Source organism: Rhinolophus ferrumequinum, chromosome 23, assembly GCF_004115265.2.
Source record: "Rhinolophus ferrumequinum isolate MPI-CBG mRhiFer1 chromosome 23, mRhiFer1_v1.p, whole genome shotgun sequence".
NCBI classification, from domain to species: Eukaryota; Metazoa; Chordata; class Mammalia; order Chiroptera; family Rhinolophidae; genus Rhinolophus; species Rhinolophus ferrumequinum.
The window spans coordinates 617395-642071 of record NC_046306.1 but is presented as its reverse complement, the minus strand read 5'-3'; the positions used below and the strand labels follow the sequence as shown (position 1 = coordinate 642071).

At 62.3% G+C, this 24677-nt stretch overlaps 1 protein-coding gene across 1 annotated transcript; it reads left to right on the top strand.

Moving 5' to 3' along the window:
- Positions 1 to 1357: 1357 nt before the first annotated feature.
- Positions 1358 to 23557, top strand: COL20A1 (collagen type XX alpha 1 chain). The gene is made up of 37 exons (XM_033095054.1): positions 1358 to 1464; positions 1538 to 1648; positions 4542 to 4685; positions 4986 to 5129; positions 5424 to 5546; positions 6436 to 6594; positions 6888 to 7007; positions 7613 to 7777; positions 8288 to 8452; positions 8704 to 8873; positions 9198 to 9327; positions 10186 to 10331; positions 10419 to 10542; positions 10735 to 10874; positions 11307 to 11436; positions 11871 to 12013; positions 12153 to 12282; positions 12679 to 12821; positions 13016 to 13145; positions 14180 to 14218; positions 15253 to 15391; positions 15686 to 15828; positions 15998 to 16107; positions 16532 to 16690; positions 16805 to 16882; positions 17344 to 17430; positions 18027 to 18080; positions 19492 to 19587; positions 19682 to 19735; positions 19841 to 19894; positions 20131 to 20184; positions 20987 to 21058; positions 21675 to 21710; positions 21831 to 21897; positions 22048 to 22194; positions 22967 to 23044; positions 23418 to 23557. The coding sequence occupies exons 1-37, from the start codon at positions 1413 to 1415 to the stop codon at positions 23441 to 23443; spliced, it is 4062 nt and encodes a 1353-aa protein (XP_032950945.1). The 5' UTR covers positions 1358 to 1412; the 3' UTR covers positions 23444 to 23557.
- Positions 23558 to 24677: the final 1120 nt, after the last annotated feature.

Here is a 24677-nt window from a genome sequence, read left to right as displayed (position 1 = left end):
CTCCCCAGGCCATTTTAGGCACTTGCAGGGGTCACAGTTCACACCAGCTTCTGCCCCTAGCACCCACATGTGGGGTCTGTTCCCTGTCATGCCTTTTGGTGGCTGTGATTTGTCCAGCGGGGGGACACTTCTGTCCGACTGCTGCATGGTGGGCATTTTTGGCATTTCCCTTTTGGGGTGACGTTCATTGCGGTGTCATTTGTAACACCCCAAAAGGGACATGTCCTGGCTGAGCTTGCCCCACAGAGAGCTGGGTGACACCGACGCTAGGAGATGGTCTCTGTGTCCTGGGGACTCCGAGGCTCTAGTCACGCAGCGAGCTGGCTTTGCCTCCAGCCGTGTGGGTCCCTCGCATGTGCCAGCTCCCACTGGGTGACGTGAGGGCAAGAGGCCACATCGCATGACGGTCTGAAGCTGTTCTCTTGGATTACCGCTGAGGTCTCACGTTGGGTCTGAAGAATGCTTCTGCTTTGGGGGCATCAGGCAGTGAGAGCAGCGGGTATCCCCGACCTGCTAACTGCTTTCTTATTTTGTGGCAGGTCTCCTGTTTGGTTTCACACCCAGGTTGGTGACTGCTGCCTGGGTGGGTCCTTTGTTCCCTGTGACTCTGATAGGACCACCCCAAGGTGGGACAAAGTCACGAAGTGACCCTCGGAAAAGCTGAGTTCAGAATTCACAGGCTGGGCTGCCCCTCACCGGGTCCCTGCAGGCTCTGGGCTGACACTGGGGTTGCCTGGCTCGCGTGTCCAGGCAGCCCTTCCTGAGACTGGCCCTGGGGAGGGGGTGCTCCTGGGGAGCCCCCAGCTGTCTTTACAGCGCCCTGCCTAGGCCTCCAACAGGGGTTCCCCAGAAGGCAGCCTGTCAGAGACACAGTGACAGAGGGCTCTTCATGAGCCGGAGCTGGGATCCTTGCTCACAAGTGGCCTTTCAGAGCCCCTTCCCCCCAAACAGTCCTGCCTTTCAGCCAGACGCCCCAGGGGAGCAGCCGGCCCACCAGACACAGGCTCAGCTGCTTCCCTCTCTGAAGCCATCATTGTGTTTGCCCTGGGCACCCCAGCCCTTGCTTCTTCTGTGCACCCCGGCTCCCAGTGGGGCATCTAGAAGAAGCCCATCTCTGTCCCGTTATCCAAAAATAGCTGCTTCCGCCATGGAGCTCCGGATGCTTCTCTGGAGGGGTAGGCCATTTCCTAGGGCGCAGGCCCCCATTGCCCCCCAGGGGAACAGACCCCATGGGGCTGTGTGAACCCAGCTGTGACCTTGGCAGCTGAGTCCCGGATGTTGGCCTGACCCTCACTAGGCCAGACTGGGGGCAGAAGCCCCTCTCCTGGAGCTACCAGGCGGCCCTGGTGCCTTGGATGGTTCCCTCCAGCCCTGGGTGGGGCCTCATCTTCTCAAGGTCCTCCCAGGAGGCCATGGTCCCCTCTGATCCCCCAGTGGGGCCAAGGCCTCCTTGCACCACTCTGGGTCAGTCCCCCTGGCCCCCAACAGCCAGCTGGGGTGGTTACTGGGCGGCAGTCCTGACCACCTGTTTCTCCAGCGAGCGGCCGCCTGAGGCTGACTGTGCTGCCCGAGGACCGGCTGCAAATGAAATGGAGGGAGTCGGACGGGAGCGGCCTTGGCTACTTGGTACAGGTGAAGCCCATGGCAGGTAAGGGCCTCTGTGAGGATGGCCAGTGACGGTGCCCAGCTCCATGGCTGCTGTGCCCATGCCTGCATCTCAGCGTCCGCATGTCTGTCTGACTCTGTCCCTTCCAGGCCGTGCCCAGCACTGTGGGTACAGCAGGAGAAGGGCTTGAATTTCCCACGGCTGGCTCCCCAGACCTTCTGGTGAAGCAGTGAATCCCCGTAGGGCTTAGAGCCCTTCCAACAGCTGAGCGGGTGGGGTGTGGCATCTGCCCACAGGGGGAACCCTGCAGTCACAGGAGGGAGGCCGAGAGGGCCTGAAGGCCTAGCCCAGGCCGGCCACAGAGCGCTGCAGACGCCATCACGCGCGAGTTGTAAAAACCGGAAGCAAAGCCCACAGACAGGAGTGTGTAATTGCAGGACGTGGGACGGGTGTGAACCTGAACTCGCCCCCGGGGATGAAAAGGAGCCCCTGGTCCTGTCCCCGGCCCCAGCACTCTCTACTCCCACGAATGACCCGCTTGATGTGGGCGTAGCTTTCTGTTTCCATTAAGCTGAATTCATTTCCCTCATTTTTCAAGTCTTTTATATCTTTCCCAGTTTTACTGAGAAATAATGTAGGGCATGAGGATATGCTTTGCACGTATTGTCGAACGATCATGGCAGGTTCAGCTGACATCCGTCATCTCTGAAGATACAACAGAAGAAAACAAGTTTTCCTTGTGCTGGAAACTCTCTTAACAACTTTCCTATGTATCCTACAGCAGTGGCAGCTACTGTCACCATGCAGCACGTCGCGTCCCTAACTCACTTGTCCTATAACTGGACTCTGCGCCTTTGGACCACCTTCCTCCAACTCCCCGTCCCCCACCCCACCCTCCGCCTCTGAAAATCATAAGTCCCGCCTCTTTTTCCAGGAGTTTTCTTTTGTTTGCTTTTTTAGGTTCCGCATGTGAGTGAGCTCACACAGTGTTTGTTTGTCTCACCTATTTCACTTAACATGATTTCTTCCGGGTCTTTCCATGGGGTCAGCGATGGTAGGATTTCCTCACGTTTTCTGGCGGAGTGGTACTGCATCACCCCACATTTTCCCTATCCATTTATCTGTCCATGGATGCCTAGGCTGCTTGTGTCTCGGCTGTTGTGAATCACATTGCTGTGGACACAGGTGCAGGTGTCTCTGCACCTGTGATTGAGTGATTGAGTTTCCTTCAGATAAGCACCCACAAGTGGAATTGATTTTTTTGATCTACGTATCCTATCAGTTCCTGAGAAGCATTTAAATCCCGACTGTGGCTGTCGATGCGTTTTTCTCTGGCTGTCTTACCAATCTTTGCTTTAGATGTCCAGGCTCCAGAACAAGTAAGGCTTCCCGGCACGCTGAGCCTTTCCATTGCAGAGGGGCCCCTTCCATCTCCCTGTAGTGCTCCCGCTCACACCGCTGTCCATGCCACAGTGCCGGCCCGGGCACTGTTTGCTCTAAGTATTTTCCCTTTGCCATCCACTCATTCCGCCTTCCTCCAGTCTTTCATTTGAGGTGCATCTTCTAAGGGGCGTAGAATTGGTATTGTTTTCGTCCAGTGAGTGACAATCTTTGCCTTTTAATTGAAACATTTGTTTCCATTTCCATTACATTTAATTGCTGATATATTTGAGTTTAAATCTACCATCTTCCTATTTTGTTGTTGTTGTTACATTTGTTGTACTTTTCTCCTTTCCTGCCATTCTTCGCTGTCTTGTTGGCTCTCAGCCTTCAGGCAGAGTCTTAAAAAATGTTCTGTCCGGTTTCCTAACCCTCGCAGCAGGAGGGGTGCCCATCGAGTGCGTGGTGTGGACGGGGGGCAGGCATCTGTACAGTGGTGGTCGCTGGGATCGTACAGCCATGAGCTCGCTTGAGATGGTTCACGCTCGACCTTTTAAAAATAACGAGCCTGCAAGAGTGCGTGGGGCACGTGGGATTAAGGCTGTGTTCTGATACCGAGGCTCGGCTGCATGAGGTCAGCAGTGCGTGGCAGCGGGGGTGGTATGGGCGCCCGGGCTGGGCAGTGTGCACGGGTGTGAATCCCACCATCTGTGCTTGTCAATCACACATCTGTGCAGGCGGCTGAGGGTTCGGACAGACCTGGACCTGAGTAATTGGACAGTCCCTGAGTGGGCTCAGTTCCCGCCTGCAAAGTGACGTTAACGGGTGGGTGAAAATTACACAGCTTGCTGCACGTGAAGGACCCAGATAGCTGCTGGGCGCGTAGCGGGTGCTCAGTGAAAGGCAGCGGATAACCACACCCGTGACACCTGTGACCTCACCCCTGCCTGCCTGTCCCACCCGCAGCCGCTGGGCCCTGGGTGAGGCGGTCACGGCCGGCTGTCCCTCCAGGGCTGGGGGCACAGGTCCTTCCTCCTGTCTTACAGTTGAGACTGGAGGGTCACCAAGCCCTTCCGGACATCTGACTGCCGCCTGTCCTGTTTGTTCCAAGAACATGTCCTCTGAGAACAGGGCAGCGTCCCTTGGAATCATTTGTTTTTAATACTTGAAAGGCAGCCCCAAGCTTGGATTCCTGGAGTCACAGACCCTGAGGCGTTTGGAGGCTGGCTGGCATCACGCCATCCGGCCCTGGGTGCACAGGGCGGTGGGGGCCCGGCGCTTCCCATCATCCTCTCTCACGTACCCTCAGGTGTCCCCCAGTCTGTTGAGCTGGGTTCTCACCGGGAGAAATCCCCCTGGGAGGCATTGGTAAAGGACACAGAGGTACATTCTCTCACTTCATGTGCCAGGAGTGCAGCGCCTCCCACCAGGTCCTACCGGGGAGCACGGGGAGGGAAAGAGGAGGAGCCTGGAGGATTTCCACTCCCTGACACACGTGCACACACACACACCCACCCACTTGGTGGCCTCGACAGCTCTCCCTAACCCCACCCAGGGGACTCGGAACAGGAGGTGATGCTGACCACCAAGAGCCCCAAGGCCACGGTCGGAGGCCTGAGCCCCTCCAAAGGGTACACCCTGCAGATCTTCCAGCTCACTGGCTCAGGGAACGTCCTGCTGGCTCGGAGGGAGTTTGTGAGTAAGTCCCCCATTTTCCACATGGAATTCCAGCCTCTGGGGGGCGAGTGTGTGTGGAGGCTGGAGCTGAGCCCTGCGGGCACCTCTGGGCTGGGAGCCCTGCGCCGGAACTCTGCTCCCTCATGCAGCTGCCCACGAGGGTTGCTTAGAGCTGCTGCCACCCCTGCCAGTCTCCCAGGGACTGGGGGAGCCCAGGGTGTGCCTTTGTAGGGGGGGTTGTGCTTGCAGGCCCCCCAGGGCCACCAGGCCTCTGCCCAGCCCTGGGCAGGGGGTCCTGACAGCCCCTTGCGTTTATTTACAGTTGAGGATTTGAAGAGTAACTCCGTGAGCAGGAGCAGCCGGAGGCCATTGGGGGCAGCTCTGGGGCCCACACCCTCCCACGTGGGGAGCCCAGACCCTGAGCCCCCAGTCACTGTGGTCCCAAGCCAAGACCCGCCCAGTTTGGGTGAGTCAAAGTGGGATGAAAGTAAGTTGCGGGGGGAGGGAGTGAGTAATCTTTAGCTTCCCACATTTTCTCTCCATGAGCAGAAAGTTCTTCCTCATATCTGACCTCACACTATCTAGCTTTAACTGAAGCTTGCTTCCCACTCTCCTGGGTTCTCTCAAGCGCACTGGGGGCAGGTCATCCACAGGGGTATACTTGAGGCCCCAGTGCCTGGTCTCACCATCCGACCCCTCTCAGGTGTCCCCCTGCCTGAGTGTGGCAGGTGAGAGGTGACACAGCTGTGACCTTCCCCAGGTGTGCCCAGCGAGGAGCAGCCTCCCCCCAGAGGCCCCGGCGGGAAGGCCCCTGCTCAGCCCAGCCCAGATCTGGAGAGGCAGAGCCACGCCAGGGCCTCCGTGGGAAGGAGAGAGAAGCCGGGTAAAATGGCCAAGGCTCCAGGCTCTGCAGGCTGCTGTGTGACCCGGCACAGGGCAGGCAGCTGGGCGTGTTCTGCAGGCGGGGCTGTGCCCCCATCAGACATGGGATGGAAGGAGGCATCTGCCTCCTCAGACAAGTATAGCCCCTCTCCTATGGGGTACTGGGGTCCAGGCCCCCCGCTGTCTCCCAGTGGACATGCGGTCTGCCAGGGTGGTCTCCCCACTATGCAGGGCCTTGAGGGCAGGGCTGTGCCTCCCCGATTTGACGGGGTCCCAATGCACTGCCCTCCCAGGAGCCTCAATGTGGGGTCTGACCCTGGCTCTGGGCTCAGCCTGGCTCTGAGGCGGCGCTGTCTGTGCAAAACTCAGGGAGCCTCAGACCCCAGATCGGAGGTGAGGGAGGCGAGGTTTTGTCTCCCAAGAGCTCCTGGGTCCTCAGGACAAGCCGCCATCCCCGAGCTGGCTGGTGTAGCTGTCTGCGGTGCTGACCACCCCCATCTCAGTGGACTCAACCGTGGGCAACCTCTGCCTGCTGGGCCTGGGTATTGGCTGGGTGGCTGGGAAGATGGCAAGGCCCCCATAGCAGCCCCCACATAGACAACCATGTCATGAACGGCCCTGCCAAGGCCACTGGAGGGCAGAGGCGCCCGAGCACCTGAGTGTCTCATTAGCTCCCTTTAGGGGGCTTGGAGGGGCTGAGCCGATGGACCAAAGTCCACATGGGGTTTTCTGACTGGTGAGACCCAAGTGCCTCGGGAGTTCCTGCCCTCCACGATTCAGCTTCCTTCCTCACTTGAGGCCGGAGCCCTGTGGCCCCTCGCCCCCCACCAATCCCCCGGAAAGAGATCCTGGGGGCCTCGCCCACATCCCCTCCCTCCCCTCCCACCCAGCCGTCCCCCAGTTCCGCTGCATGCCCCCCACGCCTGCGGACATGATATTCCTGGTGGACGGGTCCTGGAGCATCGGCCACAGTCACTTCCAGCAGATCAAAGCCTTCCTGGCCAGTGTCATTGAGCCCTTTGAAATCGGGCCAGACAAAGTCCAAGTAGGTGGGTACCAATCCTGCCCTGCACCCCAGCCCTGACAGGCCTCACAACTTACAAGCTCCCACTCTGGGAGAACTGGGGGAGCAACCGGAAGGAGAGCTGCACCAGGCGAGGCCGGGTGGGTGTCCCCACCTGGACTGATGGGACAGCTGGCTCCTGGGAGGGTGTTCTGGAGACTCCTGTGTGGACAGCGGGGCTTTGCACACACGTGCCCCCCTGGGGACCCCAGGCAGAGAGGCTGTGTGTGTCGGCCTCCCACTTGGCTCTCCAGCAGCCATGCCTGGCCCCCTTCCCAGGCCTGACTCAGTACAGTGGACACCCTCAGACCGAGTGGGACCTGAACGCCTTCGGCACCAAGGAGGAGGTGCTGGGCGCTGTGCAGCATCTTCACTACAAAGGGGGAAACACGTTCACAGGTCTGCCCCCCCCACCCCGTGCCCCCACCCTCGGCCGCCTGCTCAGGTCCTGGTCCTGAACGAAGACCCTCGCTCCACCGTGCGCGCCAGCCTCCCTTTACGCTCCTCCCAGCTCTGAGACGTGTGTGTGAACCGCCCCGTGGGGTGCTGGGTGGGGCCGAGCTCCAGTCTCACCTTTGCAAACAGCAGATCGCTCTTATTTCTCCTTGGCGAGAATGTGGTGTGTGTGGGGCAGTCACTGAAAGGGAGTGGCTCTGAAGACAGAGCTTCTGGAAGGGGCAGCCAGGAGGTCTGGGCACGGCTTTACTGGAAGCAGCCCCTCCGGCACAGGGCACAGTCTCCTTCCTGTTCTCACATTCTGGGTCTCCCTACTCTCCTGGAGGCACCAGCTGCTGAAGCAGCAGGGTGTGGGGTGCTTTTTGGGGGAGGGGAGGAGGAGTGCCCGCCCTCTGAATGCCCCCAGCCTGGACAGGCCAGGACTGACAACAGCCGGCAGAGCACGTGGGCCAACGGGCTGGTCCAGTGGTGGCGGGTGAGCAGGGTAGCGGGAAGGTGCGAGGAGGGGTGTTTGGGGCCACCTGACCTTTATTCTCACTGCGCCCAAGGCCTGGCCCTGACCCACGTGCTGCAAGAGAACCTGAAGCCCACAGCAGGTCCCCGTCCAGAGGCAGCCAAGGTGGTGATTCTAGTGACAGACGGCAAGTCTCAGGACGATGTCCACACTGCTGGTTGCGTCCTCAAGGACCTGAACATTGACGTCTTTGCTGTGGGTGAGGAGCCCAGACCCCCGCGGGGTGGGCTCCTGGCACAGGCAGGAGTTGGTGCCCCACCTTCATCCTGGGCTAGAGGTCTCGAGGCATCTCTGAGCCTCTCAGCCCCGAGTCTGTGACGCGGGAGACCAGACTCTGCTCCGGGAGCTGGTGACAGTGCACAAGTGAGGACCTGAGCACCCATGGGTGCTCGGCAAGTGGCCCCACGAGTCCCTTGCTGGGGAATAGGCCAGTTTGCGGCATCGTCTGTAGACATTGCCGTTCCCAGCCCCCCAGGGCGTGGCACAGCCTGTGAGGGGTCGTGGGGGGTCTGGCCCACCTTTACATCAGTCCCGGCTGCCATCTCTCACAGGGCCTTGCCAGGTGACCCCATCTAGGGACCTGTGGGGTCTTGTATGTGCCTTGGGAAGGCCCCTAACCCACTGGGTGACGGGCAGGGTCCCAGTGGCCTGGCTGTACGGTGGAACAACAGTGCGAGGGGCACCTCTCACCCCCATGCCCCGCGGGCAGGCGTGAAGAACGCCGACGAGGCCGAGCTGAGGCTCCTGGCATCCCAGCCGCTGGACATCACAGTCCACAATGTGCAGGACTTCCCCCAGCTCAGCACGCTGGCCGGCCTACTCAGCCGCCTCATCTGTCAGAAGGTCCAGGGCAGGAGGCTGCATGGGGGCCCAGGTGAGTGGGCAGGTGGTGACCATGCTCACAGCCCCGCCAGCCCCATCTGGACACTCTGGGCAGAGGAACAGGGACTGGCTCCCTTAAGGAACTCCCCGAACCCCCTCACTCCCCTATTCCCATGGCTCCTAGGGGGTCTGCAGTCTGGGGAACACCTGTCCTTCCTGGAAGCAGCTGCCAGGGGAGGCAGGCGGAGCTGCTAAAGCCAGCTGCCTGCTGGGGTCGTGAGCCATGCACCTTTCCTCTCTCAGCCAAACCAGCCTCAGCCGCTCCGGCCCTGGACCCCCTCTCCACTCCCACCAGCCTGGTCCTGAGCCAGGTGACTTCCTCCAGCGTCCACCTGTCCTGGACTCCAGCCCCACAGCCACCCCTCAAGTACCTGGTCGTTTGGCGGCCTTCTAGGGGTGGCATCCCCAGGGAGGTGAGAGATGACCCTCTGCCTGCTCCCTGCAAAGTCACGGCTGGCATGAGGCCCCAGGTTATGAAGTCAGCGTAGGGGATGAGCAGAGGGGGCGCCTGTGCCAGAGACCCCAGGCCCACGGGCGCACCTAGGAGGCCGAGTGAGCAGGATGGAGTATGTAGGGATGCGCTTGCCCGCGATGGCTGCTTGGTGGCCAGGAGCTGCTCTGCTCCCGGAGCCAGGGACAAGTTGCACATGGACCGAGGACTGACCCCAGCCTCCCCGAGTTGGCCATGTTTCCCTGCCCTGTACCCCACTGCCCACTCCACCAGGCTGCCATTCCAGGTGGTGGTGGAGGGGCCTAGCTCGTCCACGGAGCTGCACAACCTGACCTCCAGCACGGAGTACCTGGTGTCCGTGTTCCCTGTGTACGAGGCGGGGGCAGCAGAGGGCCTGCGGGGCCTGGTGACAACAGGTGGGTGGGGGCGAGGTGGGCGGGGCTCAGGGTGGGGACTGCTGTCACCTGCAGACTCCTCTGGAGCCTGGCACCAGGAAGGGCGGTGCAGCACGCAGTTATGGATCTTATCCTGGGGTGTGGGCACCCTCCCCAACTTGCTGTGTAACCGAGGCTGAATCACTGGACCTCTCTGACCCTCAGTGTCCTCTTCTGAACAAAAGTGACATCATTCGTGTCATCACCACAACCACAACTAGGACCCAGTACTGACTGTTACTGCTCACACATTTATGGAGCACCTCCAGCCCACCCCGCTGCCCTGGGCTGCAGCCCCAGGGACTGCCTTGAGCCCCTCATGGCAGCTTCATTGTGACATGTCCTGCAAGTCACCATTTACAGTGTACAGTTCTGTGGTTTGTTGTACAGTCACAGAGTTGTGTACCCATCACCACACTCAACTTTAGAGCAATTTTATCACCCTGAACAGAGACCCTGCATCCTTAGCTATCACGCCAATCCTCCCCACCTCCAGCCCCTGGCACTCCCTAATCTGCTTCTGTCTCCAGGGGTTTGCAATTTCCGGAACTTTTGTATAGATGGGACCACAAGTGTGTGGCCTGTCATGTTTGGCTTTCCATGGGCCCTTTGCCCGTGGAGGCCATGGCCCTCACACCCTCGAACAGAAACCCACAGGGGGGCTGTGTTTCCCCAGAGCTGTGAGTCAGACGTTTGGCCCAGGGCGAGGTTGGGGCAGAGACTTAGACTTGTGCGTGGAGCAGTGCCCCAGGGGCCGTTCTCCTGCCTGTGTCCCCACGGGAGACCCTCTGTCTCCTGGTCCATGGTATGATCTCTACTGTGCTGTCCCCCCTCTTCCAGCACCCCTGCCTCCACCCCAGGCGCTCACCCTGGCCACAGTGACACCCAGAACTGTCCGTCTCACCTGGCAGCCTTCGTCTGGAGCTACCCAGTACCTGGTGCGGTGTGCACCTGCCGCCCCCAAGGGGGAGGAGGAGGGCAGAGAGGTGCGTGGCAGACAGGTGGAAGAAGGAGCCAGCAGGTGGGGCGGGGAGGGTGGCGGGCAGGAGCCAGGTGAGTGTCTGTCCTCACAGGTGCGGGTGAGGCTGCCAGAGGTAGTACTGGATGGCCTGGAACCCGCCCGGGACTACGACCTCTGGGTGCAGAGTCTGAGGGGAGCAGAAGCCAGCGAGGCCCGGGGCATCCGTGCCAGGACCCGTGAGTGCGCCCCCCATAGGCTGCTACCCGCCCATGGGCAGAGGTGGCAGCCTGGTTCCCCAAGCCTTCCATGGGGCGGAGGACTCCAAACCCCATCTGGCAGCCCCCTCAGCCCTGGCCACCGCCCATCCTTTCCCCACACACTGGGGGAGGGGTGGCAGCGGGTCCCTGAGGTCTTGCTTGGCTCCGCAGCACCCCCGGCCCCCCCGAGACACCTGGCCTTCTCGGATGTGAGCCATGACTCAGCCCGTGTGTCCTGGGAGGGCACCCCAAGGCCTGTGCGCCTGTTCAGGGTCAGCTATGTGTCCAGCGAGGGCGGCCACTCTGGGCAGGTAAGAGCAGGCCATGTTCTGTGGGGCCATGGGGGAACCTGGCCTGCAGGGGGGCTGAAATGTCCACAGGGGGACTGGTGCCCTCACCCCCACTCACAGCCTGGTGCAGGGGAAGCCCAGCAGCACTGACACCGCAACTCTTGGGGGGGCCCATCTGATGGGAGTGGGAGGAGACAGATAGGAAGCAGAGCCCTAAAATTACTGGGAAGCTCAGCCCTGTGGAGGCTGAGAGGCGGGAATGCAGCTGATTGGGCTGTTTGACACAGGGGTGGGCGGGGCCCCAGGAGGCCCCGCCCCAGTATGAGGTCCCACACCTCCTGCCCCACTCTGGGTGAGGTCCTGGGCCTGGGCCTCCATCTGGGCAAGGGCTGTCCCCTCTCCGGCTTGGGGGGTCAGCCCCAGGCCCTGCCTGTGTCCCCACCCGCCTTGCAGACGGAAGCTCCTGGGAATGCCACCTCAGCCATTCTGGGCCCCCTGTCCTCCTCTACCACGTACACCGTCCGTGTCACCTGCCTGTACCCCGGGGGCAGCTCTTCCACGATGACTGGGCGCCTGACCACACGTGAGTGGGCAATGGTCAGGCTGGACTGTATCCCTCTGCCCCCGTGGATGGTTCAAATCAACACGTATGCTTAGGTGTCTGCTCTGTGCAGCCCTGAGCCAGGTGGCGACAGGTACATGCACAGGTACATGGTGAGGTGGTGAGGTGCAGGGCCCTTGAGGGCAGGACACAGCGGCCCCGGCTGTTGAGCAGAGACGGGGCTGGACCACCTTCAAGAACCAGGCCCACACTGGGAAAAGGGGACATGTGGTCATGGCAGCCATGTGAGGACTGGGGTCCCCCTGGCCCCCAAGTGTGACCTGTGCCAGCAAAACCTCCTTAAGGAGCACCTGAGGGTGCTTCCAATGAATCACCTGAAGGGCTCCTCCCTGGTGCAGTCATCACTGATCCAGGCCCTGCCACCCCAGCCTCAGTGTCCCTCTTCCGTCTTCCAGGGAAAGTCCCCAGCCCGAGCCAGCTGTCAGTGACAGAGCTCCCTGGGGACGAGGTCCGGCTGGAGTGGGCGGCTGCAGCGGCCTCTGGTGTGCTCGTCTACCAGATCAAGTGGACACCCCTGGGAGATGGGAAGGCCCATGAGGTGTGGGGTGGGGAGAGAAGACCCCCTCCCACGCCCAGCTCCCCGGGCTCCCCCCACAGTGCTGCATCATGGAGCACCTGCCACCTGTGGCCTGGGAGCCGACCCCGGCGTGTGGACACCTGGCCCCTCCTCTCCGCAGATATCCATCCCGGGGAATCTGGGCACGGCCGTCCTGCCCGTGGGAAGGCACTCGGAGTACGAGATCACCATCCTTGCCTACTACAGGGACGGGGCCCGCAGCGACCCTGTGTCCCTCCGCTACACCCCCCGTACGTGACCCCTCAGCTGCATGGGCAGGAGCAGCCCCGGCTCCCCCAGCTCCATGAGCCCGGGACCCCGAACTCCCAGAATCACTGACAGGCGGTTCCACGAGTCCCTGACCCTCTGGCCTGACCGCTTGGGTTCTTGGGGTCTCCCTGAGCCCTCCAGGCAGGTGTCCCTGAGTGGCTGAGGGTCCAAGTCACCTGGTGTGACAGTGCTCAAGGTGGTCTTGGAGCTGACCTGGTCTGTGCTGAGGTCACAGGACAGCGGGTGTCATGCGGGGGTGGACAGGAGTAGTTGGGGAGGTGGGGATGGTGGGGGGCATGGCAGGGCGGGTACAGAGCTCAGTGGGTGTCTGCTGTCTTCTGGCCCCACCCTTGCTGAGCCCCTCCCCCTGTGCTCAGTCAGCAGGAGCCCGCCCTCTAACTTGGCCCTGGCGTCCAAGTCACCCAGCAGCCTGCAGGTCAGCTGGACACCCCCAAGTGGCCGTGTCCTGCATTACCGGCTCACGTACGCACTGGCCTCGGGCTCAGGACCCGAGAAATCGGTGGGTCTTGGCGGAGCTGGGAGCCATCGCCCCTTGTGGGCCCCTGGGTCCTGGTGGCAGTGGGGGGACATGGCCCACCTGTCTGTAAAGGGTGCCAGCTCTTCTGTGGTGGCACACACAGACAAAAAGGAGCTGAGTTGCCTAAGAGATCAGAGGCTCTCAGGAGGGGTGGCTCAGGTGACATGGTCCTCCAGGTCACTGTTCCAGGACCCACAAGCCACGTGACACTCCCCGACCTGATGGCAGCCACCAAATACAGGGTCCTGGTCTCAGCAGTCTATGGAGCAGGGGAGAGCACGGCAGTGTCTGCCACGGGCCGGACAGGTGAGCAGGCATGACAGCCCAGACCCTGCCAGGCCCCCAGGTGCCCGCACCTGTGTGGCCACTCTGCTGGGGCCTGCCAGCTGGGCATGCGCCCTGCCACTCCCCTTACGGCCCAGCGCTGCAGAGCTGAGCAGAAGGGGAGCGGGGCTTCCATGTGGAGGTGGAACCATCTAACAGGCTGGTGTGGCCAGGCCTACGGAAGCCCAGACCTGGGGAACGGCCGTCCTTCTCCTCTGTCTGCGTCTGGGAGGTCAGGGCACATGTCTAGCCTGTCGGAACAGCTCCTGGACAGGGCGGGTGGGCAGGGGGCACACACAGGAGATGACTTAAGAGAGGCCCCAGGCCCGCGGCCGTGGCAGCAGTCGTCCCTGGGTCCCGTCCCCCCAGGCTGGACCCCTGCTGGAAGGGACCTGCTGCCTCTGCTTGTCTGTGCTGGTATCGTGGACAGTCACACATGGGAACTCAAAGCCCTCTGAGGCTAGTCAACCTGCCCACGTCTGCTTTCCTGTGTCCCCTCCATGGGGTTATCTAGTTCTGGCTTGGTGCCTCGGGGCGGGGGCCTCACTACTGCATGAACAGCTGTCGAGGCATAGCCCCCTTCCCATTGGAGGGCCCTATGGGTCCCAGGGTCTGCCTTTGCTCACCCACAAACACTTCCGAACGCCTGCTGCCCGCCTGGCGGGGGAGCAAGCCTGCACAGCCAGGCCCATCTGTGTGCCCACCATGCAGCCTCTCCCTGGCCCTGCCATTTGGGGCACGTTGGGTGCCTGGTACCCTCTCAGGGTTCAGTACACAGTGGGAGCATCTCAGCTGGTTGCTATTTTCTGGGGGCTGGGAGTGAGAGCCCTGAGGTGGCAGGACACCATCCTGTCCCTTCCCCATCCCTGAGGCGTGGGGACCACAGGCCTGAGGTCCTGCGAGGGGGCGCATACAGCAGTGCAGCTCCAAGCCACTCTCGGACCACAGGGCAGACAGCTGCCCAGGAGGAGGCTGAGGCCCTGTCCACTGACCGCCCCCTCCCTGTTGTCTCTCAGCAGCCTGCCCGGCCCTCCACCCAGACGGCTCCCTAGCAGGTGGGTCCTGGCCTGTGTGGCAGCTGCTCTCCCTCCCAGCCCTCCCCCCACCCAGTTCCTCCTCCTCTCGGGTCCTCGTGGGGAAGGGCGTCCTGGGACTTGTCACTGTGACGTCAGAGGATGTTCAGACAGGCAGGGCTCACACCTTCACACGAGGGTCCCTCCAGGTTGACTGGTGCCTTTAGGGCTGATTCACAGTGCAACTTACTGAGGCTTGTCCAAGGTCACGGTCAGGGTGTGGTGGGGAGAGGCAAAGCAGGGGCCCTGTCCAGCCTCCGTGAGCCTCTGCTGGGCGGGGAGAGGGCCTGCCCAGGGTCACTCAGCGTCTTTAGATCTTTGTGAGTCTGAGACCCTCCCCAGAGAGGGCTGATATGTGGGTGCCAGCTGTGGGGTTGCAGGGAGGGTCGTCCACCCTGATGGCTGAGTCTCCTGGGGTCTCAGACCACAAAGAGTGCAGGGCCCACCTGTGGCTGGGCAGTGGGGACAGGCCAGGCTGCTCACTCCTGCCTACACCCGCCCTGGGCACTGAGCACCCAGTGAAGTGAGATTTCACGCTTACTTTGTGCTGTCAACGTTGGAGAAGTTGCAGGTGCTGTCGACCAAGGCCGGGCGGGTGGTGGGACCAGCCACTGGGCACCCATGACTCTGCTGGGCAGAGGGTCAGCAGAGTCACAGGAAGCTGAAGGCTGTGGGCAGCGGAGGGGGTGGGGCGATGCCAGGTCAGGACAGAGGGAAAGGGCCACCTGGGGGTGCAGTGTGGCCGGAGGGGTCTCGGGGTGCCAGGTGGACCCTGAGCTCCCAACTGCCACCCACCTGAGCGCCGCAATCGGCCCCTGTGCCTCTTTAGTTTCACGCTCTCCCCATCTCTGTGTGTCCCGTCCCTGTGCGTCCCCATCTCTATCCTAAGCTCTTGGCCTTGGGTGTTCACGCTCCGCTCCTCCTGCTCTCTGCCCCTCACCCTGACACCTGGTTTTCTCTCTCTTTGCCACCTGCCCGACCCTCCCTCACCTCCTGTCCCTGTCTGTCTCATCCAGGCTTTGACTTGATGGCCGCCTTTGGCCTGGTGCAGGAAGAGTACGCCTCCATCCGTGGCGTGGCCATGGAGCCCTCGGCATTTGGCCCGACCAGAACCTTCACCCTGTTCAAGGACGCTCAGCTGACGCGCAGGACCAGGTGGGGCAGGGCATGGGCTGGCGCAGGGCGTGGACGCTGGCTGTGGTGGGGTGGCCTTTGGCCCCGGCCTCGGAGGCAGAGGGCTCGGTGCCACACCCTTGCAGCTGTCACTGAGCTCCCGACAGCCCTGGGACGTGGTTCTGTCCTTTGCACCATGTGTTACTCATGGGGAAACCGAGGCAGGAGAGCCCCAGCTCAGCCCCGTTGAGCCCCCCCTTCTGCAGTCCCGCGGGGCTGGGCTCTGGGGAACGGCCATGACCTCCAGGCCTGTGGCCACCCCACTCGGCCCCACAGTGACATCCACCCGGCCGCCCTCCCCCCGGAGCACACGGTGGGCTTCCTGGTACGCCTGCTCCCCGACACGCCCCGTGAGGCCTTCGCACTGTGGCAGATGACAGCCGAGGACCTCCGGCCCGTGCTGGGCGTCCTGCTGGATGGTCAGTCGGGAGGGAGGGCGGGTGCAGAGCCCAGCTTGCCCGTCGAAGCCTCGCAGGCTGTGGGCCCTGAGCAAGTGCCCCTCCAGGCCTGGCTGAGGCGCGACCCCCACGGCTCTGCACGCCCAGGGTGGGCGTGGGGGTCTCACAGTTGCCTCACTCTCCCCTGTAGCCAGCAGAAAGTCCCTGACCTACTTCAGCCACGACCCCAGGGCGGCCTTACAGGAAGTGACCTTCGATCTGCCCGAAGTGAGGAAGATATTCTTTGGGAGCTTCCACAAGGTCCTGGAAGGTTCCGGAAGGACTGACACACACGTCTCCCCCTGCCTAAGATCTGCTCCAACTTCTGGAACAGACCCCCTTGGGCTCTGCAGGACTTGCGTACCTGCCTCCCCACAGCAGGCTGCTCGACACCAGGGGTCCCCCCAGAACGCCAGAACTTTCCTGACAGTTACCTCTGCCCCTATGGTCCCCTCTGCCTCGGACGTCCCATCTTAATTTTAGTTGAAAGCATCTCAGCTCTGCTCTCTGGTCTCGCAAATCCTGGGAGAGGCCCGTGTTGGTATCATGTGGCCCATGTACAGAGGGAAACTGAGGCCCACGGAAGGGTTCCCACGGGACTTGGGGGTGGGATCAGGCCGCAGGTGATGGGCACCTCCCCCGCACCTGGCCAGAGCTGCGGGGGAACCTCCATGGTGTCTCGCAGGTGCACGTGGCCGTGGGCCGCTCCAAGGTCCAGCTCTATGTGGACTGCCGGAAGGTGGCTGAGAGGTCCATTGGGGAGACCGGCAGCCCACCCTCCACCGGCTTCGTCACGCTGGGGAGGCTGGCCAAGGCCCGGGGCCCCCGGAGCAGCTCAGCCACGGTGAGCCTCGGTTTTGTGCTGCCTGGCCAGTCGGGGGCCAGTGGACTGCCCGCCTTCCCCCTCCCAAGCTGAATCCCACTGACCTTGCCCCACCCCCACCCCCATGCTCTGTAGTTCCAGCTCCAGATGCTGCAGATCATATGCAGTGACACCTGGGCAGAGGAGGACAGGTGCTGCGAGCTCCCTGGGGCGGTAGGTGCTGAGTGCCCACCAAGTGCCATAAAGTCTGAAGGTGGACAGGCCGGCCAGGTTGTCACAGTGCTGGGAGAGATCAGGCAGGCTTCCTGGAGGAGGCACTGTCCTACAGGCCCTGGGGGCAAGGCAGGGTGGAGTGGCCAGGAAGTCCCCAGCTGCAGGGTGGCTGAAGCCTCAAACTCGGGGGCCCCTGTTCTGTGACAGCCCCGTGTACCCACGCTGGGCTTGGCTATGTTGAGGGCGTGCTTGGTAGTGAGAGGGGGTGTCCTGCCCTGGGGCTTGTGCTGGGCAGCCTGAGAGTCGGCCCCCAAGATCGGGTCCCCACCCCTCACCCCCAGCCTCCCAGGTCTGGGTTTGGGGGTTCTCTGGACCAAGCTGTCTATGGCTACATTGAGCTCTAGGGTCAGACAGGAGCCCGGGAGAAGGTCCACTTAATGAGCGGGGTCTCCTTCTTCCAGAAGGAAGGAGAGACCTGCCCTGCCTTGCCTTCTGCCTGCCCGTGTTCCTGGCAGACCCCTGGGCCCCCCGGGCCCCAGGGACCTCCGGTAAGTAAGTCCAGCATCCCTTCCGCGGGTGACCAGGTTCTCCTGGCAACATCTCGCTGCCACTGGCAGACGAGGGTGGCCCCTCCCATGCCCCTACATGGGAGCCGGGTCCCAGCAGCTGTCCCCAGGCCTGCTGCACACACACTTCACTGGTCCCCTCATTGCCACATCCACTCCTCCTGGCAAGCTCCCCACACCCACTCCCTCTCCAGAGCCGACCCTCTCTGCTGAGACTTAGTATGGCCCATCTTTCCTGGTGGGGCTGGGGGCCCAGGCCCAGCAGGCCTGCAGCACCGAGGGGCAGGCCCAGCCCTTCTGCCCCACAAGCAAGGCTCCAGGGCTGCAGTGTGAAGGGGTTCGTGAGCACCGCTCGGCCGTGCACAGACCTCACCTGACTGAGGCCACCCGAACCCCAGTCTGCATCGTGACCAGCGACCAGCAGCTATAGGGTGGAAGGGTGGGCCAGAGGCTGTTGCCCAGAAGCCCCTTCCCCTTCTCCACCCCAAGGCAGGGCCTGGAGTCCAGGGCAAGGCTGGGGCCATGTGCACCCCGCCTCAGGTGGGCCGTGGGGGGCTCAGTGTTGCTTGTACCCACAGGGCCTCCCCGGGAGGAATGGAGCCCCTGGACAGCAGGGCTTCCCTGGGCCCAGGGTGAGTCATGGGGCCCTGGATCCTACCTCCCAGGGGAGAGCCCCTGGCACATTCACAGCAACACAGGAGTGGGCACCAAGCAGCCTAATCCTGGGGGGAGGAGGCTCCCCGACTGGGAGCGAGGTGCCCTCCCCATGAGGGGCCAGGTCCCCACCACCCACCCCGAGCATCTAGAGTGGTCACTGGTCTTGGCAATGTGACAGGTGAAGATGCGCGGTCATTTGCGTCCCTCCAAGCAGCTCCTGCAGCCTTTGGAATTCTCTGGGATTTTCTGGAGGCACATGTGTCCTTTGGCCCTTCTGCACCAGCTTATCTTTCTTCCTGATTCGTGGGAGCACTCTGTATTTTATGGAAATGAGCCGCTTTTCTGTGATCTGAGCCGACCACGACGAGACTTAGCATTTTGTTGTCTTTTGACCTTGTTTATGGCCTTTGTTTCGTCAGCCATATGGGTCTGTCTCCTGTAGCCGTTGCCTTCCTGTCGCTTTCTGAAAGGTCTTCCTCGGCCTCAGGGCGTACATCCTCCCCAAGTTTCTTCTAGCACTTCTAGTACCTTTAAACATTTCAGTGTTGATTCACCTAAATTTATTTTAAGGTGTGAGCGAGGGGTCCACTTCCTGCTCCCAAGGTCACTGCCATGTCGCCTGCACCTTTATCGAACGTCTCTTCCCTGTGTCTGTCACACCCGAGCTGTCACAGACTCTCGTTCCAACACTTAGACCTACATCAGGCAGACTGCGCGTGCAGCTACTGTCCGCTCCGCCGTTACCTCCCCGCGCCCTCAGATCTCTGTGTTATTTTTGTGCTCCCTTTCTTACTCAGTTATCCTGTTTGCAATAGTTTTTTTATTCCCAGGCGGTTTTCTTGGACTTTCCTGGTTTAAACATGCATCACCAGCAGAAACCTGCTCATCCTTTCTGACTTCGATGCTCGTTTCTGTATCTTGCGCCCTGAGTGGTGAACACGCAGAACTTGGTCCGAGGACAGCAGGGGGAGCAGACAGGCTCTTCCCGGGCTTTTGGATTTTCACATTTACAAGAGAAAATTTTATAGTTTTCTTCATGGAGTTTGGCACGTTGATATGCTTGATTCACAAAAAATATTTCAAAGCATTTTTTCCCTGCAATCTGTTTAAATGGCGTTGGTGTCATTTGTCCTTAGAGGTTCGGTAGAAGGTTCCAGTGAGGTCTGATCTGGTGTTTGGGGTGTTCTCGCTCACCAGCTCTGTGACCTGGAGAAGCAGCCTCGGCCCCGCAGCGGGACCCCCACCCAGGGTGGGCAGTGGCAGTAAAAGCCCCTCTGAGGGCCTGGTCTGGATATCACAGGCAGAGGGGCCTGGAGGACAGGATCAGGGGAGGGGCTGCAGGAGGGGCCGGTTGCCTTCTCAGCCCTTCCCTTGCCTGTGCTCCAGGGAGAGCCTGGGCCACCTGGGCAGACAGGACCTGAGGGTCCCGGAGGTCAGCAGGGCTCACCAGGGACCCAGGGCCGAGCCGTCCAGGGACCTGTGGTAGGTGCTGCCTCCCCTCCCCTCCTCCTGCTGTCCCCCTTGCCCTTGGCCCCTCTCTGTTCTCCCCGCTGCCCAGTCTCTATTTCCCCTCCAGGGGCCTCCAGGTATCAAAGGAGAGAAGGGGGACCATGGACTCCCAGGTCTACAGGTAGGGAGGGGGTCAGACCACACTCGGTGTGCCCAGGAGGGACACTGCCTCCTCTGCTAGGTCAGACGTGGCCCCAGCCTGGCTAGTGCCTCTGTTCTCTTCCAGGGCCACCCCGGCCACCAGGGCGCCCCTGGGAAGGTTGGCCTCCAGGGACCAAAGGTGGGAGAGAAGCCCACCGGGGAGGGTCTCGCGATGGATGCTGTGGGGTGGGGTTTCCTCCTCTGCCCCCACCCCATCCTACCCCACGGGTGGCCTGGCTGGGGGGAGGGGAGCATCAGCCTGCACATGGTGGGGGGCAGAGGGCAGGCCCTGAGCTTGGTGGGCAGCGGGCACAGGCATGGGAGGGGTGTGTGGGGTGTGAGCCCCAGCCCCAACCCACCTTCCTTTGCCCTCAGGGAATGAGAGGTCTGGAGGGCACTGCTGGCCTGCCCGGACCCCCTGGCCCCAGGGTAGGCACCACCTCCCCCATGAGCCCTCACCCCACCCAGCCCGCCCACACTCCCTGAGCTTCCTTGGGGCTGAACTGAGTGCGGTCACCACCGTGAGGGGACCTGGGAGTCCTCAGTCTCCTGGCTGGCACCTTCCTGGGCCCTGTGGGCATGTAGTGTCCTTTGTCCCCAAGGGAGGGGAAGGCCACCCTGGTGAGCAGCTTGCTCACCCCCACTGGGCAGGGTGGTGTGGAAATGCAGCCTTAGTGCAGCCCCAGTCAGGCCTGCACCCTGACTCCACACGGCAGGAGGGCATCTGGGTTCCCTCTTGGCCTGACTCTGAATGAATGTGACCCCAGGCCCTTCTCCCTCCACCTGGGAGGCCACCTCTGCTGGAGGGCTGGTGCACCCTCCCTCTCTACGAAGCATCTTCCTCCTGGGGGCCCATGCTAAGTGGGGGTCCGAGCAGGCAGCCCAGACCCTGCTGGGATCTCCCTGGGTGGTCCTCTGCTGGGTGCCAGGGAGCCCAGCTGCCCCTTCCATAGGAGCCCACCCTCTGGAGGGCCCAGAACACAGCCAGGGGCATTAGTGCAGGGTTGTGCCATCAGGCAGGGGTGGGCGGGGTCCGTCCAGGCTGCTCGATGAGCACAGTAGGTCCTGGCCGAGCTCCGAGGTAGGAAGAACAGGCCTACAGAGGCTGGAGGCAAATGGAAGGGTCTGGTCTGGGTGTAGGACAGTGGTCCAGGATGGGGTCAGGGCTGCAGGAAAGAGGGGCCAGACTAGTTGGGGGCTGCATTAAGCCCTGACCTCTGCATCTTGGCAGGGCTTCCAGGGCATGGCAGGGGCCCGGGGGACCAGTGGGGAGCAAGGACCCCCAGGGGCTGTGGGGCCCACGGTAAGTCCCTTCCCCATCCAGACAGCCTGACCGACAGTGTGGGGCGACAGACATGTGCAAACTCGCCCTGGATGCTCAGGGATTTTCTGCAGCCAGCATGTTTGTCAGATGAGGTCTGTACACACAGAGCAGGGGTTTGGGGCTTGCCTGAAGCAGCCAGAGCTGGAGCTGCCCCTGCCAGGCCCAAGACAGATGGCTGGGGGCAGGTAATGGCGGGTGAGGGGTCCAGAGGGTTCCCGGGAGCTGGGGAGGTGGAGGCAGGTGGGACAGGTGCTGAGCTTGCTCTGTGCAGGCCTGGCTGGCTCAGGCCAGGGCACCGGGCTATGGGCCGGGGTCTATTCTCCTCGGGGTTCCTCCCGCTCCAAGAGGCAGGTCTTTTGCCCACTGGGGACTCCTGTGGCCAGCCTTTCAGGGATGGTGAATTCTGTCCATTCTCTGGGGTCCTGCATACTTGGCTGCCCTCCTGCCAGATGGACAGGACCCCCATGCTGCCAGGCAGTCAGGACAGTGAGGGGAGCAGGCGGGGTGGCTGTGCGCAGGCCCAGGGCCCTGGCTTCTCCCTGTTTTTGGTTTACTTCTCTCTGCTGACCTGATTTTTCCTTTTCCTCCCCCTCAGGGGCTGCCAGGGCCCAAGGGGGAACGAGGAGAAAAGGTGAGTGCACAGGGTTTGAGGTCTGGGCCCTTTCTGCAGGGCATGAGGGTGGTGCCAGCCCCCGTGGCCCTGGGCCGGGCGGTCACTGCACAAGGCCACGTGGCCCGTCTTCCCTCGCAGGGCGAGCCACAGTCCCTGGCCACCATCTACCAGCTCGTGAGCCAGGCCTGCGAGTCTGCCATCCAGAGTGAGTGGCCCGGCCTCCTCGTGAGGACCCCGTGCTGTCCCCTCACTCAGCCTCTCATGACCATGTCCACAGAGCTGGGGGAGGCAAACGGGGCCTTCCCACCCACCCCGCCCTGCTGATTTCCTCCCTCTGTCCACCCACCCCTCCCAGCACACATGCTGAAGTTCGACTCCTTCCTCCATGAGAGCACCAGGCCCCCCATGCCCATCTTGGAGGCCCCCAGGCCCCCTGGCGTGAGCAGTGACATCCAGCTTCCTGGAGAAGGGGGACATGGTGGCCCCCGCCCTGAAGACAGAGGTACTGGCTTCCTTGGGGAGGGTCTGGAGTGACCATGTCTTCCCCCGACCGTCCTGGGGCTGGTCACTCTGTGTGGCCCACAGCAGCCCCCACACCAGGCCTCCTGGCTGTGGGAACACAGCCGCCTCAGAGGTTTAAAACCGTAGAGCTGGAAGCCACTGGGTTCCCGGCTCGTCCTCAAAACGGCCCCTCCCCCATCTCCCTGAAGCTTGAGCTGAGGGCACCTCCCCGTCCTCCCATCTTCCCCTCATGCTCCTCCCCTCTCTCCTTGCCTGGGACACACAGGAGGCTCGGTCCAGGGACCTTGTCGTCTTGTCCATCTGACCGGGCTGCTCAGATGCTGAGATTTTTAGGGGAGATGGGAGCGAGCTCGTGGGTGAAAGGGCTGGGGGTGGGGGACAGCCCTGCACCGTGTGTGAGGGAGGGAGCAATTCCTGCCTTGCCTCTTGCTGTGCATTCCTGGGTGCAGGGGAGGGCCCTGACTAGGGGAACCCCCGCCCACCCGCCCATCAGTCCCCCAGATTGTGCCTTTGGGATCAGCACCCCTCTTTGCACCACCTGTCTAGACAAGGCTGGCAGGTGTTGTCGTGAGGACCCCTCCCAATGCCTCCCCCACTGGGCCCTGCCTCCCACTAAACCTCGGCCACCGAGCTGACGATAGGTACCTACTGAGGGCTCAGGGACCCACATCCCCTTGGCCAGCACAGGGGCGCCGAGAAAGGCAGTGTTGCCTCCCGCACCCCTCGTCCTAGTACATCCCCCTCCCTCCCAGGTGAGCCTGGAGCCCTCAGTCAGGTGGGCACCCCTGGGCCACAGAGGAAGCAGCCTCTGGGACCCCCTGGACGAGCAGGTAAGCCCCACCTGTGGGAGGGGCAGCCGGGGTAGGGGTGCAGTGAGGACCGACTGTGCAGGTGTGGGCAGTGGGGTGTGTGGGGGCCCAGCCAGACTTGGGTGGGTATGGAAAGCCCCCTAATGGGAGCCCAGGGAGGCCCTGGTCAGGGATTAGCATGCAGGCGGTGGAGCGGCCCATGCTGGAGCACGGCCCGGGCACAGGCCAGGCAGGCGCAGTGGGAGTGGCGCTGGGAGTCTGTTCAAGCTGAGGGCGCACGCCTCTGCCCCGCTGGACTCACCGGACACTGGGGCTGGATGCATGGCACTGGGCGGGCTGACCGGGTGTGAGCCGGCAGCCGCCTACCTCAGACCTGCCCGCCTTGTCCGGCCAGGACATTCTCCGTGCTGCCCCGAGTGACCTGCACTTCACGCTGGAGTCTCCAGGCTCTGAGCTGTGGACGGAGGAGCTGGAGACAGTGTGGGGAGGAGCGGGACGTAGCAGAGCGGACGGGCCTGGGAGCCCTGCCTCTGCTGTTTCCACGTTCACATAAACCCGAGTGCTGTGCTCCTCAAGCAAGGTGGCCTCTCGTTACTGGGGGAGGGCGTGTGCTGGGGCCAGCGTGCACCCCTGTCACGTAGGGTCGAGATTCCCCACCCCGTCTCAGAGAGAAGCCTCCGTCCTTCTGTGGCCGCAAGGAACCCGCAACGGTCTCCCTGTTACCTTGAGGCTCACCCCTTCTTCCCCCAGCCCCGGACCCCCCAGAGCTCAGGCCAGGGGTCCTTGACCTCAGCTGCATTTTGAGTTGCGCTCAGACTGCGACGTGACCGTCTGGACCAGCCTGGGCATCCTCGGCTCACACCCCCCACCCCAGCAGCCTCCCCTCGGCCAGGCCATCTGCACTTGCTCACCTGGAAACCCCAGCAGCTGTGGGCCCCAGGTGTCACCTGCTCTGCCTTCAACACCAAGTAGTAGTTTTCTAAACACCAGGAGGATTTGGGGGCGGGCACTTCTTTAGATGCGGTAGTCAGCTAAGGCTTCCCAGGTGACAGTGAGACAAGGCAGGAACAAAGCAGGGAGTGAAGACGACAGGAGGTGGCGGCAGGGGCACAGCACGTGAGAAGCCTAAGTCTGGACCCGGCTGGGCACGACCTGGAAACTGTGGGAAGGCAGATGGAGGGGACAGAGAAGGCCGAGCACAGCACCAGGGGAGGGCTCACCAAACTTGGGCGGGCGCTGTGGGGAGGGATCTGGTTCTGCCCTTAGAGGGAGCCACCAGGGTTCTGAGCAGGGAGCTGACGTGACCACCTGAAGATAAGAGCTCAGGGAGCCACGTGACGTGGGACCTCAGCCGTCGTCCACTGACATGGAGGTGGCTTGGCTGTGGGGAGGGATTCAGGCAGGCAGTTGGCGAGCCCCTGGCCAAGTCGGGGAGACCCCGGAAGACCCCAGGAACAGGCTGTGGGCAGGAGAGCAGGTCCCAGGTGCAGCCCACCAGTAAGCAGGTGGTGAGGGGAGCCAGCCGGGAGGGTTGGCGAGTCCACAGATGGACTGTGTGTGTGCACACGTGGGCACCATGCGTGTGCATGTGTGAGCCGTGTGTGCGTGTGAGTGCGTGTGCAGAGATCTGTGATGGCTTCCCGTGATGACTGTG